Raw genomic sequence first — 17,134 nt, forward strand, 5'->3', positions numbered from 1 at the left:
ATGCCGCCTGGCCCACAAGGCCGCCTCATTGGCCAAGAGCATAGACTGGGTGTTCTCTCCCTTGAGAGGCCAGAGGTGAGGCCAGTCCTGTCTTAGAAGTTATCCCTCTGCTCTGGGCCTCTGCTTACAATTGGGCCTTTGTGCCCTGCTGCATCTAACCCTCTTTAGAGACTGGAACAGGGGCTCTCCTCTTCTGAAGGACTGCCGGAGTCATGGAAGGACACTCCGCAAGTCTTCTGGGTTAAATCCTCGCTCCCAGAAAGTCCACCCATACATACATCTTTTTATTAATCTAATCTAATTGTTCCAATCCACATCAGTCTAAGTAAAATCTTCCTGGACGTTTTAATCTTTCATCTACAAATGCTTGTTGCTCTGCTCAAGTACTGCCATATGCCAGTCACTGTGCTGGGCCCTAAAGAGAAAACAAATACAGATAAGGCACTATCCCTGCCCTCAAGTAGCTTACAATTGAGCTGGAGAGACAGGGCAAGTTGGAGGTAGCACTACCATGGCCAAAACAGCAGCAAACTATACCACATTCTGACTAACTGCAAGCTATATCACGTGCTCTAAGAAGTCTGAATGGAAGAGACAGAACATTTGGAAGACATATTTTAGGAACTGGGCCTTGAAGGTTATACATAGGCTGTAGATAGATGGGGGAAAGAAGGAAAATAAATGTCTTGCGGCAAAACCACATGAGCAAATGTACAGGAGAAATGGTGGGCAGCCTGCCACATGATGAGGTAAAGACCCTCCCTGTACAGAAGGAAGCAAAATTTGGGAGGATATCAAAGGGTCCCAAAACCAGACAAGAGCATTCTGCTTCTTAGTCCTTTATCACCTGGTGGCTCTCTGATGGAAATACTCAAGGAATTTGAATCTTGATGTCATGACTCTACAGCTTGGTGGCCTTGTAAAGTCAAGGCGTGAATATAAATTCAATGGGGCTGTGCAAGCCTTTTACCTGGCACTCAGGCTATTTTCTGGATGGAAGTCTATGGAGAAAGTCACTCTTAACCTCTCTTGTCTTTCTGAACCTCAGCTCTTCCCAATTATAAAATGAGGATAAGGGCTTCCCTGGTGGCCCAGTGGTTAGGACTCTGCACTTCCTTAGTTCCAGGGAACTAAGATCCTGCCTGCCACAAGGCGTGGCCAATAAATAAATAAATAAAACGAGGATAATGATACCTATCTTGTAGGATAATCATGAGGACTAGATTAAAATGCAAATATCTTCATGATTGTACAAATCAGCAGTGGAAGTAATGCTTCTTACAAAAATTTTTTATTATTTTTCTTTTTTTAAAAATTTTTATTGGAGTATAGTTGATTTAGAAGCAATGTTTTTTTGCAACCTGTGTCTGGTCCCTTATTCAGGCAACCATGCAACATGCTAATCTCTCAAAGCATGGCACCACTCTGGAGATACAAATTTAAGTTGTGGTCCACAAAGTCCAACAGCCTCCTGCAAGACTCACAGGTAACCCATTATCGGATTTCTTGTTTGGGGAGTTTTGGGGGGAAGATTGGCAACTGAAGCCTAAGGATGGTATTATACTACACAGTTTCCCATTTTTCTGTTCAAATTACAACTTTAGGCAGAGGACCTGTGCTGATTTAAAATACTTATTCTGAAAGGAAACTGCCAGAGTAGGTAGGGCTAGGCTCTGGAGACCACAAAGACAGGTGCCATAGGAATGCTTGGGGGAGATTAGGAGGGATGCTTGCAAAGGACTATAACAGAGACTGCTCTGGGATTTTCCCCAGCCAGACCAAGCAAAGGGCACTAGGTATCCTGAAGGTACTTGAGGGGCCCACCTTGATTTTCCAAAGCCATCTGGTTGTAACCTGATTAGAGTTTCAAGTATAAAGAGATTTGACCAGTGGGATTTGTTTTCCTGAAATGTAGCCTGTGTGTGACCTAGGACCTTGTAAGCCTGGGACTTTAGCCCAGGAACAATGAAGGTTTATTTTCACCATTGCCCCACCATCAGTTCCGCCCCTGTAAATCTCGAGCATTCTCAAAGTTGGGGAGGAGAATTAGGTCAGGTAGAAAGTCAAGTATGTAGGCATCCAGAGGAATGGGAAGCTATCAAGTTCTAAGGCCTCTACAGGTTATCATTTCATTGCATCCTCACAACATCCCCGAGACAGGTACTACTGTTATCATTTCCTTTCTAAAAGGGAGGAGTCTTGAGTTAGAGAAGTAACACCTAAGCTTACTCAGCTGGTTTGTGGCAGAAGAGAGATCTGAAGCACATGGTGTTGTTCCAGAGTATGATCTTTCTGCTACAGGGTGGAGGTTCCCTGGCTTGGCTGGGCCCAGGAAGTGGGAGAAGGAGGCTAATTCTCAGCACCATTCATTTTAAACAAGTAGGCTTCAGGATGCTTGAAAGCTGACTGAAGTTCCCATCCTTTCTGGGATATTGGCAAGAGTCTGACAAGTCTCTGATTTCCAAGGTCACTGTTTCCCTCTTCTTGCAATCCAGCACTGACTGGCTCTTTTCCAATCTTCAGGCACCTCATCCACCCACTGCCCTCAAAAATAACTGCTTAATGGGTCTCCAGTAACTCCACCCAACTCCTTAAGGGCTCTTGACAGCAGATCATCTGGGAGAGCCAAGAGAACTCATCCAACTTTTAAAAATATTTTATTTATTTATGGCTGCATTGGGTCTTCATCGTTGGGTCTTTGTTGCTGCATGCGGGCTTTCTCTAGTTGTGGCGAGCGGGGGCTACTCTTCAATGTGGTGCACGGGCTTCTCATTGCAGTGGCTTCTCTTGTTGCAGAGCACTGGCTCTAGGCACAAGGGCTTCAGTAATTGTGGCATGCGGGCTCAGTAGTTGTGGTGCAAGGGCTTAGTTGCCCCACGGCACGTGGGATCTTCCAGGACCAGGGATCGAACCTGTGTCCCCTGCATTGGCAGGCAGATTCTAAACCACTGGGCCACCAGAGAAGTCCCTCATCCAACTTTTAAAAGTGATCTTTGATCATCTCTTTCCTTGCCTCCATCTTCCCACATGATCTAAGTTGACTGGTCTGCTTCACCTCACACAGAGCTCTCTCAACCAAGAACACACTTTGAGGGATTTCCCTGGTGGCGCAGTGGTTAAGAATCCGCCTGCCAATGCAGGGGACACGGGCTCAAGCCCTGGTCTGGGAAGATCCCACATGCCGTGGAGCAACTAAGCCCACGCACCACAACTACTGAGCCTGCACTCTAGAGCCCGCGAGCCACAACTACTGAGCCCACGTGCCGCAACAGCAAAGGCCTGTGCGCCTAGAATCTGTGCTCCGCAATGAGAAGCCACTGCAATGAGAAGCCCTCGCACAGCAACGACGACCCAATGCAGCCCAAAAAAAAAAAAAAAAAAAGAATACACTTTGCGAGCAATCCGTTCTGGATATAGAGTGCAAAAGTTGGAAGGGAAGGGGGGGATATCTGAAGCCAGAAGATTCACACAGCTTCAGACCAGAACTCCTTTCCTGCATTCAGCTCATGACTACTGACTTCACCTGGTTGCCATGGAAACATCAGTCTCTGGGGTGGCAAGCATCACTTTAGACAGAAAGCTTCACAGGTTACCATGGTAACACCAAAAAGAGTAAAGCTGCCTCCTCTCTTGGAGCAGTGAGGAAGAAATGGACGAGACTGCTAGGAAAAGCAGGCTAGAAGGGACAGCCTCTGGAAAGCCTGGCTCTGACTTGAACTGAGAGGGAATTAATTCAACTCAACAGATACAAAATGGTGCAAACAAAACAGTAATGAAAAAGACACATCTATGACTGGCTTCATCAATCTATAACCATCTAGTAACAGAGTTTACAAAGAACTGTAAATAAAGTCAGAATAAGACCTACATAGGACCAAGAATACTGAAAAGGAAAATCAACTTCAACTAGGAAATCATCAGTCTTAAAGGACAGGATTTTGACCAGCAGAGAGGGGCCGGAAGAGAGAACAAGACAGTAGACATGGAAGTGGAAGAATTCAGGATATACTGAGAACTATGAGTATAGAGACAGAAAAAGTGACACTTCCCCATGACTCCAAGGCTTTGGCTTCCACAGTGATGCTGAGGCAGGTTAATATTAAGATCAAGGGATCTGAAGCTAGACTGGACTGAAATCCTAAACTTGCTAACTGCATAATCGGGGGACAAGTTAGTTAACCTTTTGGGTATCAGTTTCCTCATTAACAAAGTAAAGATAATAAAAGAATCTACTTCAGAGGGTCATTGTGAGGATTAAACAATTCAATACATATAAAATGATTCGGGGCTTCCCTGGTAGCGCAGTGGTTGAGAATCTGCCTGCCAATGCAGGGGATACGGGTTCGAGCCCTGGTCTGGGAAGATCCCACATGCCGCGGAGCAACTAGGCCCGTGAGCCACAATTGCTGAGCCTGCGCGTCTGGAGCCTGTGCTCCGCAACAAGAGAGGCCGCGATAGTGAGAGGCCCGCGCACCGCGATGAAGAGTGGCCCCCACTTGCCGCAACTAGAGAGAGCCCTCGCACAGAAACGAAGACCCAACACAGCCATAAATAAATAAATAAATAAAATTAAAAAAGAATAATTTTAAAAAAATAAATAAAAAAAAATAAATGATTCGAACAATGCCTAACCCACACCAAATCCTGCATAAATGTAAATTCTCATTGTTAACCACCCCACTTTTTGGTGCCAGGAGAGCCTCTTCTGACTGTCCAAGTAATACTCCCCCCCACTCCTTTTTTTTCCAGTTGCAGCACGCGAACTTCTTGGTTGCGGCATGCATGTGGGATCTAGTTCCCCGACCAGGGATCGAACCTGGGCCCCCCTGCATTGGGAGTGTGGAGTCTTACCCACTGGACCACCAGGGAAGTCCCTGTCCAGGTAATACTTCCTGATTCGCACCAGACTCTTTAAGAGAAAGGCAGGGCTGTGACAGAGTATCTCCAAGTTTTTAGATCATTTCCCTTCCTTATAAGCACCACGACTAAAGGTTCATAGGTCACAGCCCTGCTTCCACTGGTAGCCCACAGAGCCTAAGAAAGAAGTAGGGTGAATCCCAATCCAGCAGCATTTAAAGAACAGGGAGGAATGCCACTGCCTTAGAGAAGAGAGGAGTGGAGGCTCTAAGCCGAAAGTCAGGTGAAAAATCCCATTCAGAACTGAGGACTGGTGGGAAAATTCTAACTGCGCTGGGCACAGACCTGGGCAAGTCTCATCTCTACTCCCACCTTAGCCACCGTGCTCAGGCAGGAGGTTGAGGGAGGCTCCTTTACATCAGGCTGGGCCCAGAGGCTGTTCACTGCCCCTTCTCTCCACGCCAACCACCCCCTATAGAGGGATGAGTAACAAGAAGGCACTGAGTCACACACAGTGACACTGGCTGTTACCCACTAGACATTGTCACCTTATGTGGGTTAAGACTAGAACAGAAGTTGTCTTAGACATTCCCTTACTTCCACCCTTGTCTCTCTCCCAGCAAAAAGCTATGCAAGGCTCTAAGAACAAGGAGCAACTTAGAACTGAGGTGGAAGGACGCAAAGTGCAGGAAGGCCAAAGCAGCTAGGAATGGGAGTATAAGGAAACTGAGCAGTGGTGGGGGCCCACCTGAGGGCAGGAAGCAAGGCCTGGGGGTACCTACAGTTTGAAGATGTTCAAGACTGCCATGAGGAGGCCTGGCCCATAGCCTCAGGAGGATGCATAAAAATGTAAAAATGGTTTGCACTGAGGTCAGGATGCCTTAGCAGCCGCATCAATAACTGCAAGGGACTGGGCCTTAGCCAGCTGCTCCTACCTAAAAACAACGCGGCCTCCTTCCCTTCTCCCAGGTCCAGAGAGCAAATTAGTACAGGGAAGGGGTAGGGGTGACAGTGGGTGAGACTGCAGCAGCCTGGAAGTCCCTCCAGAGTCCCAGTGGCCTTTTATGCCACAAGTAGGTTTCAGGTACTTAACACTGCAGTGTAAAGAGCAACGTCATAAGCTAACCACTAAAAAACCATCACTCTGCTTAGAAGCCTTAACTGACAAGTTAAAACCTAGCAGCAATTATCCAAATTTTTAGTGTGACAATAAACTCTCAACATTCTGTTGCATAGAGACCAGTAAAGAATGGAGGAAGCCCACAGAGCCCTGTCCTTGAACCTCAGACCTTCTCCTTTTGGTTGGTCCCCAGTTGGCGAGCCAGGCTCCGGGCTGGCCCCTTATTCTAAGCCTTACAAAGCAGGCAGAGGAAGGTGTGCCCTCACCTTTGGAAGGGCCATGCCTGGAATGCTCAGCTCCCTGGGATTCATCGACTGGTCTCAGGCCTGTGTTATCAGAGCCGCATGGAAAGAGTTGCGGGACTGAAAGGACCAACAACTGCAGACTTCAGGCCTGGGGAGCCCTGATGTATAACGCCCAAACCCCTTTGGATACTGGACTGGATGTCCACTACAGAAAGGTCCAAAGGCAGGTACAGAGTTCAACAAGGTAAGAATGGTGAGCTTAGGAGGCTTCTCTGGTACTTAAGCTCCTCAGGATCACGAAACACCCTTAGAGCAAGGTGCAGAACGTGCTACCGTCACACTGCCATCTGGTGGGAAGACAAGATCTGTCCCCAGGCAGAGAGAGGGAGCCCGGAGGTCTGTCCACTAGGCAGGGAGGTTTGGAGAGAATCAAGATAAAGACAGGAGGAGACCACAGGGCATAAAGACCACGGGAGTATAAAGCAGATACAGATGGCATGTGTGCCTTTTGTCTGTTTTTCTTTCTAAAGATCAGATTTTTAAAAAATTAAAGGAAAAAAACTCAATGGCATTACAAATGTTTTATATCCCTAGAACCATTCGTGGTTTTGGCTCAGGATAAGTTAACGTCAGACAGACACACCACTGGACCGAGACCACACACATGGGCAGCTGCCGCCACAACTGTGGGACCTGCCTTTTGTACAAAGTTTATATATATATATTTATATTTATGTACACAGACACAAGGGTATAAAATACAGTGAGAAAGACTCACGTGTGCCCAGCTGGGCTTGAGCCCCCAGTCTCCAGAGGCACATGGAAGTGGTGGAGAGAAGCAGCCTCCCCTCCATCCTCCCACCCTGGGCCAAAGGAAGGACAACTACACAAAGGAAGATGGAAGATAACAGAAAGGTACCCCACCTTTCACTGAACTCCCAAATGCCCCTAAGACATCCAAAACGGCTGGCAGGAGAGATCATTCCCACACCTCCCAGCAAGATGTTGAGCCCACAGTAGCAGTTCTGGCCCCAAGCTAAGGTTTAAGGCAGGCTTCCCAACGCACATGTCCGTGCTATCTTCCAGGGCCCTTGTAGCAGCAAGCCAGCACTTTCAAGGTTCACTCCCTCAAACTCCAAAGTCCTCACAGACCAGAGGTCTTAAAGGTTTTCCGTGACAGATTGTAGGGTAAAGGTACAGGCAGGCAGAGAGCGGTTAGTTCCTTCAGTTAATGCCCTATGGCCTTCCCAATGGGGGAGGAATCAAGGAATCAGTAAGAGGTGGTTGGAAAGGGCAAGGAAGGTCATCCCAGGAGACGATCAACACAGAGAAACAGATGTTCAATGCAAGTGCAGATTCTGTTCTCTTCAACTGGCAGCTTTGCTCACCAGGGTCCATTCCCACTGCGGCTGCGGTGGGCAGGAGCTCTCCTTGGTGTCCGAGGGGGGTCCCAGTTCCCCCACCGTCAATGTTCACACCCTCAGGATGGTTTGGTCCACAGAATGGAGAGAAGGGGCCATGGAAGGGTAGACGTGGAGAAGGGAGTGGCAGGACCCAGAGGCAGAGGGAGGCAGTGGACTGCGCCACTCATTACCTGTGGCATGGAGAAGATGTAAACGGGAAGCCGGAGGAAAGAAAGGAACTGTGAACACTGAAATGAGCTGGGCCTTGAGACTCACATGGTTTGGGGGGTAAAGAGGCTGGAAAGCTGGAAGCACTGGGAGGCGATTGCCTGGGAGGCGAGGTTCAGGGCCGGACTCAGAGCTGGAACAAAGAGAGACAAGGGAGTTAGCATAGAGCATTCATGCCTTCCAGGCCCGACCCTTCTCTCCCTTTCCCAAGTCCAAGTCTACCAGTCAAAGCCGCTGGGTTCAGGGCCCCCAAAGGAACTGCTCCATTCAGTTGCAAGGCAGCAGCTTGGGCAGCAGCAGCGGTGGTCGGCAGCTGGATTCCAGAGCCTCAGAGGGAAAGATGAGGTGGGGTTAAGTCCTAACCCATGATGTAAAATTCAACGCCATGTTCTTCACTCTGCAGAGAAGCCCTACCTTCTGCCAATTTGGCCATGAGCTGCAAACGTCCACCCGCTGATCCCAGATCCAGCTCCTGGTCTCCGTCAGGAAAAGTGATGTCTGTGCCACCATCCAGTCGCTCGGTCACATGGCCAACCCTCATAGGCCGACCAGCAAGCTCAAAGCCATTCAACTGTTCCAGGGCCCGGCGGGCACACTCAGAGTCAGAGAACTACAAGAAACCCAGGCCATATCAGGTACCTCCTGGCCACAGACATGCTCTCAAAGCCCCACTTATACTCTCTCGTCCTACTGTCCCATGAAAATTGCATGCTCACTGTGGCTCAAACTTTTCTTTCCCAGGGAATGTGACCTAAGATCCCCATGCCCCCAAATGGTTCTCTAAGAAAGACCTTTTCCAGCTGACTCAAGCGCAATCGCTTTTCAATCTTCCAGCTCCACTGAGAACCTAACAGCGCATCATCTGTAGGGAGCCCAGTCTGACAGGCTGTTTCACAAATGGGCATATCAAATGGAAGTAAGACAGGCTGAGATCCAAGGCTCCTGAGCTTTAATTTCAGCCCTCAGGACTAGTAAGTTTCAGTCCTTAGTCAAGAACCAGGAACGTGGAACTCCAGAGCCCAGCCTCAGGAAGGCGCACACCCTGGTACTGAGAGCGAGACTGCACCCCCACTCCCACCCCGCCTCAGTGCTGCTGACTCTGGCCCACTGGCCAGAAGGCCTCTACTCTCTCGTCCCTTTCAGCAGCAGCACTAGCTGCAGCCTGGCATGAAGAGGATTCCCAGTCTGCTGTTTATGTGTCAAGGGTGTTGACCTAAAAGGCAGCAACACAAGGGCAAAAAGGCCCCACAGAAGCCTTTCTGCATCTGAGTCACACAGGGAGCTAGAAAAGGTACTTGCCACCATGAACACCACAGCTGGCTTTATTTACTCTGGTATTACCTGTCCTAGGGCCTGGCACGTGGTACTGACAGTTCCTAGGCAGGTGGTGTAGGTGGCGTGCTTTTACCAGATACTTCTGAGATGAGCAATTCCCATGGTAGAACACAACCTATCTCCCCTCTGCCCTGCAGGCAACTGGGGGGGTGTATGCTGCCTGGATTGAGCCCAGAAAATATCAGCTTCTATCAGACTTTGTGGCTGGCAGCCAGTCCTAGCCTGGAGTCACATGGGGCTGGAAGAACCAGTTATGGGAATTGGAAACAATTTTGTTGGGAGTGTCAGGAAAAGGTGAGACTTGCCCACTATTAGGTGGCCTCACTGTTTTCCCTATAGTGGTATTTAAATATACAGATATTTCTCAATGGGGAAACTGCTTCAAACTGGGTAGGACCAGAGAGAAGTATATACCTTCTTATTCCCACCCCATCATGAAAATATACCAATTCTATAAAGCACATCTATAAAGGCCCATACCTAACCTCCCTCATGCCCCCAGCCTCTTAGCTGCAGCCTGGAATCGTTACTATTACCCAGAGAGCAAGCTGTAGCACCAGGGAAGCTGGTTGACCTCCTGGACACCCCATACCAGTGCCACTGACAGAGTGTAGGAGAAAAGCCATGATCTCAAGCAATGCACTCATCTCAAGGGGCAGAAGGTTAGTCCAAGCTTCAGGCACCAGGGTTTATGGGTCATTTAGACAGTTCCTATGGGAGGAGGATGAAGCTAAGCTGCAAAATCAGACAAGTGGAGAAACCTAAACTAAAATTAAAAAGCTGAAGACTAGAGACTCACCGTAATAAAACCATAACCTTTAGAGCGGCCTGTATCTGAGTCCTTCATCAGGACAATATTATCAATCTGCAGAATAGAGAAAAATAATCAATAATCTTTTGGCTAAGCCATACCTTTGATCTTTCCTACCCAGACTGTTCTTTTTTTTTTTTTTTTTTGGCCATGCGCAGCATGTGGCATGTGGGATCTTAGTTTCCCAACCAGGGATCGAACCTGCGCCCCCTGCAGTGGAAGCACGGAGTCTTAACCACTGGACCGCCAGGGAAGTCCCTTACCCCGATTGTTCTAAATACCTCTAACTTTCTAACCAACCCATTACATCTCTCCAAATCATTTTAAAAAAGAGACAAAGCCCATCTCTTTCCCAAACACTTTTTCTGACTCATCTTACTTCATCTGGACCCCATTATTTGATTTCATGGTGCCAAATTTGTCTCCTGAGCAGTATGAATACAGATGGAGCCCAACTTTCCCAGCATGGACCCACATGGCCATCGTGAAACACGCAGTGGGTTAATCATGGTCAGACAGAACGAGGAGGTACACTTGCCCTCCCCACTTTTTCCGATTCCCTTCAGAGGTTTCCCTCACTTTCTACTCACTTTGCCAAAGGGCTCAAAGATGCCCCGGAGCATGTCCTCGGTGATATTGAAGTGCAGGGAGCCCACAAAGAGGCGCATTGGTCCACCACTGCCCTTCTGCAGGTTGTTGGCCATGGCTGCCAGTCGGTTTTTCTCAGCCTGCGGAAGGAGGAGATGATGGGTCATGCCCCACACCTACCACCATCAACTCCATCTTCTCATGTCCATTTCTCAGGCTGCTCACCTGTGAGGCCTGTACAATGATAGGCACTCCCAGCAGCCGCTGCCCGGTCAGCCCAATGGCCAGCGGCACAGACTGGATCTCACAGAATTCCACATAGGCAATGCCCTTAGAACGACGTGAGTTCCGATCTGAGATGATACGTACATCTCGAACCTATCCAGGGCAAAAAGGAAATCCTGAGTTGGGCATAAAGGAGGATGGATAGAAGACAGGCTTCTCAGAGACAACTAAGAGGGGGAAGAGGGTTACCTTGCCAACAGCCGAGAAAAAGTCCTCCAGGTCTCGAGGCCGAATGCGGGCAGCTAACTGCATACAGAACACCGTGCGGGCATCCCGCTCCTCAGGACTCAGAGTATCAACTGGCTCCCTAAAGAGTGAGCAAAATCGTCGAGACCCTCCCTCCCAGTACTTGGTCATCATTCTTCAGCTACCCTCAAGTACTAAACATTCCTGTGGTTTGGCTCAAAACGCTTTTTATTCAAAACTCACAATCCCTAAAAGAGTGCTCACTGTCAACTCACCTGACTGGGCTCTTCTCTCGGAAATGAGGACTCTTACTGTGTCCATACCTACGCCTACGGAACAGAGAACAACCAAACTGAAAACCGGGTCACCCACCTTTATCCACACTGGCCCAGTGCTGGGTCTTCCACCATGAGAAAACCAGATTACAGCACCCCATCGCACATGCGAATTCTGAGTATCACCCCTCCAGTAACTGGGTCTCCTGCCTATCCCAAAATACGATACAAAGACGATCTTATAAGCAGAAGGTGATACCCAGTGGCAAGCGGTGGACTCCTGTAGCGCACACGATCCTCACGACGTCGGTCTCGACTTCGTGACTCACTACTATGTCGACGATCCCAGCTACGGCTGCGGTGACGACGCTGCCGATCTCGACTCCGGCTCCGACTGCTTCTCCGCCTATGACGGTCTCGACTACGACTGTGGACGGCAATGACTATTAAGCTCCTTAAAAAACAAACCAACCTTTCTGGCCTTTAATGTACAGCTTTCCCTGGTTTCTTTCCACTTATAATTCTCAAAACCCAAGCGGCCCCAGAATGACTGACCTGCGTTTTCTATCCCTGCTTTTACTATGGCTCCGACTCCTCTTCTTCCTGTGAAAGAGAACATAAACTCTTATTACTGAGGTTTCATTATCTCTCCCAAGGATAAGAAATGACACTAAAGCAAGGGCGAAACAGAAAGCAGTGAAAGACCAAAGTCTAGAAGACAATATGGCAGAAGTTCACAACAATGGCATGACATCAGTTTACACAGAGCCCTGAATGCTGTCAGGCATCTGAAATGGCCATTTTCCCCCACAAAACCAAGCAAAAGCTCATGTTTCCAAATCAGAGATCCTCTTGCTATTTCATTCAAGTGAAATACTACATCAACGCCTGGACTGATCCACAAGTCTATCCACAAATCTACACTGGCAAGCGAAGACTAGAAGATCATTAACCCAGGTCACCATCATTCCCATGACCCAGTGGAGCCATTACTAAAAGTCAGAAATCTTACCAGCAACCACCTCCCTGTTCTGGCTGTCTCTATAACGGACACAGCTGCTTCCCTTCCTCAAGTTGCCAACCCATTTTCCTCAGGCCACACTCACTTGCTTGCCTCCCCACTGGCGCTGCTCCCACTGGTGCCACTGCCACTGCTGCCGGTACGGCTGGTGCTGTTGGTGGTGTTACTAGGGCTCTCCTTTTCAACCTCGTTAGTTTGCTGCTCATCCTGAGGGGTTCGCCAGGAAAATGACACAAGGTACCAGGTGCCAGACACACAGATTCCATTGGGCAAGGAAAGAAGTGGACAAGGAAGAAAGCTCATGAAATCGAAGCTCTCAATCATCTAAACAGTTTCTAAGCACCTGGACCTCCTAACAAAAAGAATAAGAGAATAAGGAAAGAAACTACCCAAAAAGAAGAAATCAGATTTTGAAGTCAAACCTTTAGCTACCCCAACATCTGTTCCACTAACACCCATTTCCCTGGAGAGTGAGAAATGAGAGTTATGCCTGAGATACACTGACCTTCTACTGTGTCACTGAGAGCTGTGAGCAAAGCACTGGTTCCCACCGCAACTTCATGTCCCCCCGACCCCCAGTTTCTGGGGCCCTTTCTGTATGCATGGCCCTTGAGTATCGGCCTCCAGCAGAGCTTACTAAAAGATTATGCCTTTCATGAAAGCCACTGCACATAATAAACGAACAGGGAAAGAAGATTCACAAAACGTTGAAACTGATGATCCACAAGTGCTTTTTCTTACCAGCCCAATTCCAAGAGTGAGATGGGGAATCTTACCTCCTCTTTTTTATAGGGAGCCTCCAGCATGGCCTCAATCACTATATCAAAGTCATCGGACGCCATTGTAGCAGATCTGAGGAGAGGACATCAATACATAAGAACCTCATTTATATTTTTCCTCCCCTTCCAGCACCCCACATTCCCTCCCCCCTGCAAGAACCAGACTTCAGGATATACAGTTCTGTTTCTTGAACTCCAAAGGTACCTTACCCGCTGTTGCTTACCCTAAGTTTATTTTTGCACCTTACTGATCTGAACTAGTTCTGCTTTGTGGCTTAGAAAAGGTCAGGGGTCTAGAAGAAAACTGAATATCTAGGTAGAAACAATATACAATATAGACCCCGTCCTGTGAAGAGAAAATGTTGGTACTCAAAATTACTGTTTACTTTACAACAGACATTCGGCCTCCATTCTACTGTTCAAAATTCTGAATAAATAATTAGTTTAAACTTAAATCGGCACATATTTCCCATAAAAAGGTAAGAACGCATGACTAAAAATTAGGAGCAAGACAAAGCAATACCAGAATAATGCAGATTTGTCCTAAGCTTTTCCCCACACCACCTCCCAACATAAATAATGAGGGGATTCATCATTAAGCATTTTCTGTACAATACCAACCAGAGTTTGGGTAACTCAGAAAGACCATGATTAAGACAGGCTTAACCAGTCCCACTTTGAAGCCTTTCTGTCTAGGAAGGTACAGTAGGACTTCTCGCCTACCCCAAGCTTTCACATCTAGCAATGGTCTTTCCCAAGTCTGTCCACGACAGGTCTATCGAATAAAAAAAAAAGAAGACACCAAACAAAATCAATAGGATAAATTATTCAGAAATTACTGGTCTGAAATTATCGATATACATAACATGGATGACTCTCAAAATAATTATGCTGAGTGGAAGGAAACAGGTAAAAAAAAGAATACATACTGTTATGATTTCATTTACATAAAATTCTAGAAAATGCAAACTAACCTGTAGTGACAGAAAGCAGACCAGTGGTTACCTAAGGATAAGAATAGGTGGGAAGGGGCTAGGATGAAAGGATTATAAAAGGGCATTTTGGAATTTGGGGGGTGATGGTTTCATGGGTGTTAACACATATCAAAACACATCAAAACCCATCAAACTATACACTTTAATGTGTACAGTTTTATTTTATGTCAATTACATCTTAATAAAGCTGAAAAAAAAAACTAATCTAAATACTTTCTATGCAAGGAGGTTAATAATTAGACTTTCCATATCCTCAAGAACTTTGTCCTCTTTAAAGCAGCTAATGCATCATCCAATCATGCTGTCTTGGTTGCCCTCAGAGTCCATAGCCTATTTTGATGACTTAATAAGAGTAATCATTATATCAATATCTATCATTTATAGTACCTAATATTGCTAGGCACTATGCTAAACATGTTACAAAGATAAAATTCTTGGAAAGAGCCAACCAATAAAACTTACTTGGAGCCAAATTTAAGGCTTAAAATGGAAACCAAACCAAAATCAAATAGGTGTGTCTAAAAACCAGTGAACTCAATCTCTTATACTAACACCTTACATTTATTTAACAATCAATGGTAACATATGCTACAGGCAAATATTGGATCTAATGCACAGATGACGGACTTCCCTGGTGGTCTAGTGGGTAAGACTCCGTGCTCCCAATGCAGGGGGCCCGGGTTCGATCCCTGGTCAAGGAACTAGATCCCACATGCATGCTGCAAGTAAAAAGCCCATATGCCGCAACTAAAGATCCCACGTGCCTGAACTAAGATGCTGCACAGCAGAAAGGAAGGGAGGGAGGGAGGGAGGGAGGAAGAAAGATTTTAAAAATGCACAGATGAAAAAACTGAGGTTCTGTGAACTGCCCAAAGTCACAAAGCTCAAATGGAGGAGCTGACCCTTGATCATAAGTCTTCCGACTCTTAAGTCTAACATTCTAACAGGTTACTGCTCTCTCATGTGGTTTATAACTTAAACCCTAAAGGAAATTTAAAAAAGAAAAGTACACAGCTTACCAAGACGTCTATTTTAAATTTACACTGACCTGAAGAATTAATGTTCTGATACGTACATCAAAAGAATCAGTCCCATTAGTCACACCTATTGTGTGGCTTACAGATACTCAGTGTGTAACAGTATATGCTACAAAATATTAGAAACCAGGCTGATTTTTTTTTTTCAGGCTGATTTTAATATATGCTATCTGATTTTAATATATGCCAGCATATATCTTAATATATGCTACTGTGGGAAAAAATGGTTCTAAAAGTAAGTTTTTGATCTACAAGCTCTGTTCCTTTCATTCATTTTGGCTGCCAAATCTATACAATTTTTCTAAGTGTCATAATGCTTCTCTTTTTCACAGCCTGCCTTTAACTCTCCCAATGAAATGCTTCAAGAACTGCTCTTTGTTGAGTGCTAGTACAGCATAGGGATAACTTAACACGAAAAAAAAACTTTCATGTAAGTTGACAAATGAACCCCTTCCTATGGAATAAAGTTTTCAGACTTCAGAAACAAATGAATGAATCTATTTAAGCACAGACATATATAACACCAGCACACTTTGAAACTTGCAATCTTGCTGGGTTTAGTCTATCTTTCTAGATGTCCTAAAAACAGAATGTCCCAAACACTGTGTGCTTTCACGTTGGGAGTTTTCAAACTCTTTGAGTCCTAACTTATGGGTCAAAGTCCACTCAATCCCATACATTAAAGTATTATAGTGCTTTCTTCCAACCCTGCTCCAAAAACTATGTTAAAGGCCCACAATCACGGCACTACATGGACCTTGTCATAGCACAGACAAGACCCAAGCCAGCAAAGACAAGACCCCACTGCCGCGGGGGCAAAGGAGAGTGAAGAACCACTGTCAGCCCTGATCAGGCAGAATTCACCAAACGCTGGAGTCCCAGGGGTGATGGTAGCGCCATCTCCTGGGTCCGGTAACTGAGCTGGGCACAAACATCTCCAAACTGAAGACAGCTTAATTAAGAACAGAAACAATGAGAAAGATAAAATCATTCCCCATGTTGTGTAACAAGCCAAGGCCACGCTTCAAAAAATGGTCCTACAAGTTACCGACTGGCAGCATCTCTGCGAGGGCCAGTGTCCCGATTCTAAAGCCTCGTATGTGGCCCCACTATGCTCCTCTACCGCCACAGGATGTGTGGGCAGAGTGGCCAACATACTGAACATGAGTCTTTGAGAGACTGAAGATTGAAGAAGCCTCAATTCCCTCATCTCTCTCTGAGTGGTGGCACTAGGGGCTGAAAACGGATCTCACATGTCCTCTCAGACCGTGGTGGGTCGATGCTCCCTCCACAGTGTGGGACACCCTAAATGTCAGGGCTGCGGGGACCTGGAAAGAGATAAGTCACTGGGACCCTTGAAACGGCATCTTCATCGCTAAAGGATGTAGCCACGAGGGTGCCGATGGATTACAGTTAGGTAGCGAACACTTCCAGATCAAAGTAAACAAAAAAATTTTTTTAATTTTAAAAGTTTGCCCCCCAAAAAATAAATAAATAAAAAGTTTGCCCAATTCTGCTCTTGACGCCATTTTCTGCCTGTGACGTCAGGGGGAGGCGCCGTGCGACACCGTCACGCATAGATGACGTTTCGGGGGGGGGGGACCCGGTTTCGGGGTTTCTTACCAGTTCCGGGTCCCCGCAGGGCGGGGGGGGTCCCGGTTCCCTCCGTTCCTTTGGGTGTGTCGGGGGACGCGAAGCACGGCTCCCTTCCAGATACTCAGCAGTAAGAGCCCCACTACAATCGGAGCCGCTCCTCTTCCCGCAAAATGGCGGCAGCTCCGCTGTCTTCCAGAACGTTCCCCAATCTGCGCAGGCGCCGAAACATTCAGGCGGTGGAATTAATCTCACTGGTATCGCGGCAACACTCCAAAGTACAGATTTTCATTGGCTAAAATCCTGAGCATGGGTGGAGCCAAGCTCAAAGGTCTCTTAGCAACCATCAAGTGCCCACTGATTGGCTAATCCTTCC

General features: G+C 47.0%; 1 protein-coding gene across 6 annotated transcripts; it reads right to left on the reverse strand.

Annotated features, from left to right (window-relative positions):
- Nucleotides 1–6,788: 6,788 nt before the first annotated feature.
- RBM23 (RNA binding motif protein 23) lies at nt 6,789–16,997 on the reverse strand. 6 transcript variants are annotated; one of them, XM_059913843.1, is made up of 15 exons: nt 16,789–16,995; nt 13,857–13,908; nt 13,131–13,206; nt 12,440–12,561; nt 11,889–11,936; nt 11,593–11,760; nt 11,334–11,387; nt 11,062–11,179; nt 10,813–10,965; nt 10,590–10,727; nt 9,988–10,053; nt 8,268–8,463; nt 8,076–8,180; nt 7,902–7,986; nt 6,789–7,816 (listed from the first exon to the last, which is right to left on the reverse strand). In XM_059913843.1, the coding sequence occupies exons 3-15, from the start codon at nt 13,194–13,196 to the stop codon at nt 7,813–7,815; spliced, it is 1,323 nt and encodes a 440-aa protein (XP_059769826.1). In that variant the 5' UTR covers nt 13,197–13,206; nt 13,857–13,908; nt 16,789–16,995; the 3' UTR covers nt 6,789–7,812. The 6 variants fall into 6 exon arrangements, with proteins under 6 accessions (XP_059769826.1, XP_059769825.1, XP_059769827.1 ...); XM_059913842.1 differs by lacking the exon at nt 13,857–13,908 and having other exon boundaries at nt 16,789–16,994; XM_059913844.1 differs by lacking the exons at nt 13,857–13,908; nt 16,789–16,995 and adding an exon at nt 13,755–13,850.
- Between the last annotated feature and the right edge of the window lie 137 nt (nt 16,998–17,134).

Source organism: Balaenoptera ricei, chromosome 2 (genome assembly GCF_028023285.1).
Source record: "Balaenoptera ricei isolate mBalRic1 chromosome 2, mBalRic1.hap2, whole genome shotgun sequence".
Lineage (NCBI taxonomy): Eukaryota > Metazoa > Chordata > Mammalia > Artiodactyla > Balaenopteridae > Balaenoptera > Balaenoptera ricei.

Excerpts from the sequence above, each read along its gene's own strand:
- RBM23 (XM_059913840.1), bottom strand. The coding sequence starts at position 12,678 with ATGATTGAGAGCTTCGATTTCATGAGCTTTCTTCCTTGTCCACTTCTT. Across the intron at positions 11,180-11,333 it reads CGAGAGAAGAGCCCAGTCAG|GGAGCCAGTTGATACTCTGA; the intron begins GTGAGTTGACAG and ends CTCACTCTTTAG. Across the intron at positions 8,464-9,987 it reads AAGGTTATGGTTTTATTACG|TTCTCTGACTCTGAGTGTGC; the intron begins GTGAGTCTCTAG and ends GGTTTCTTGTAG.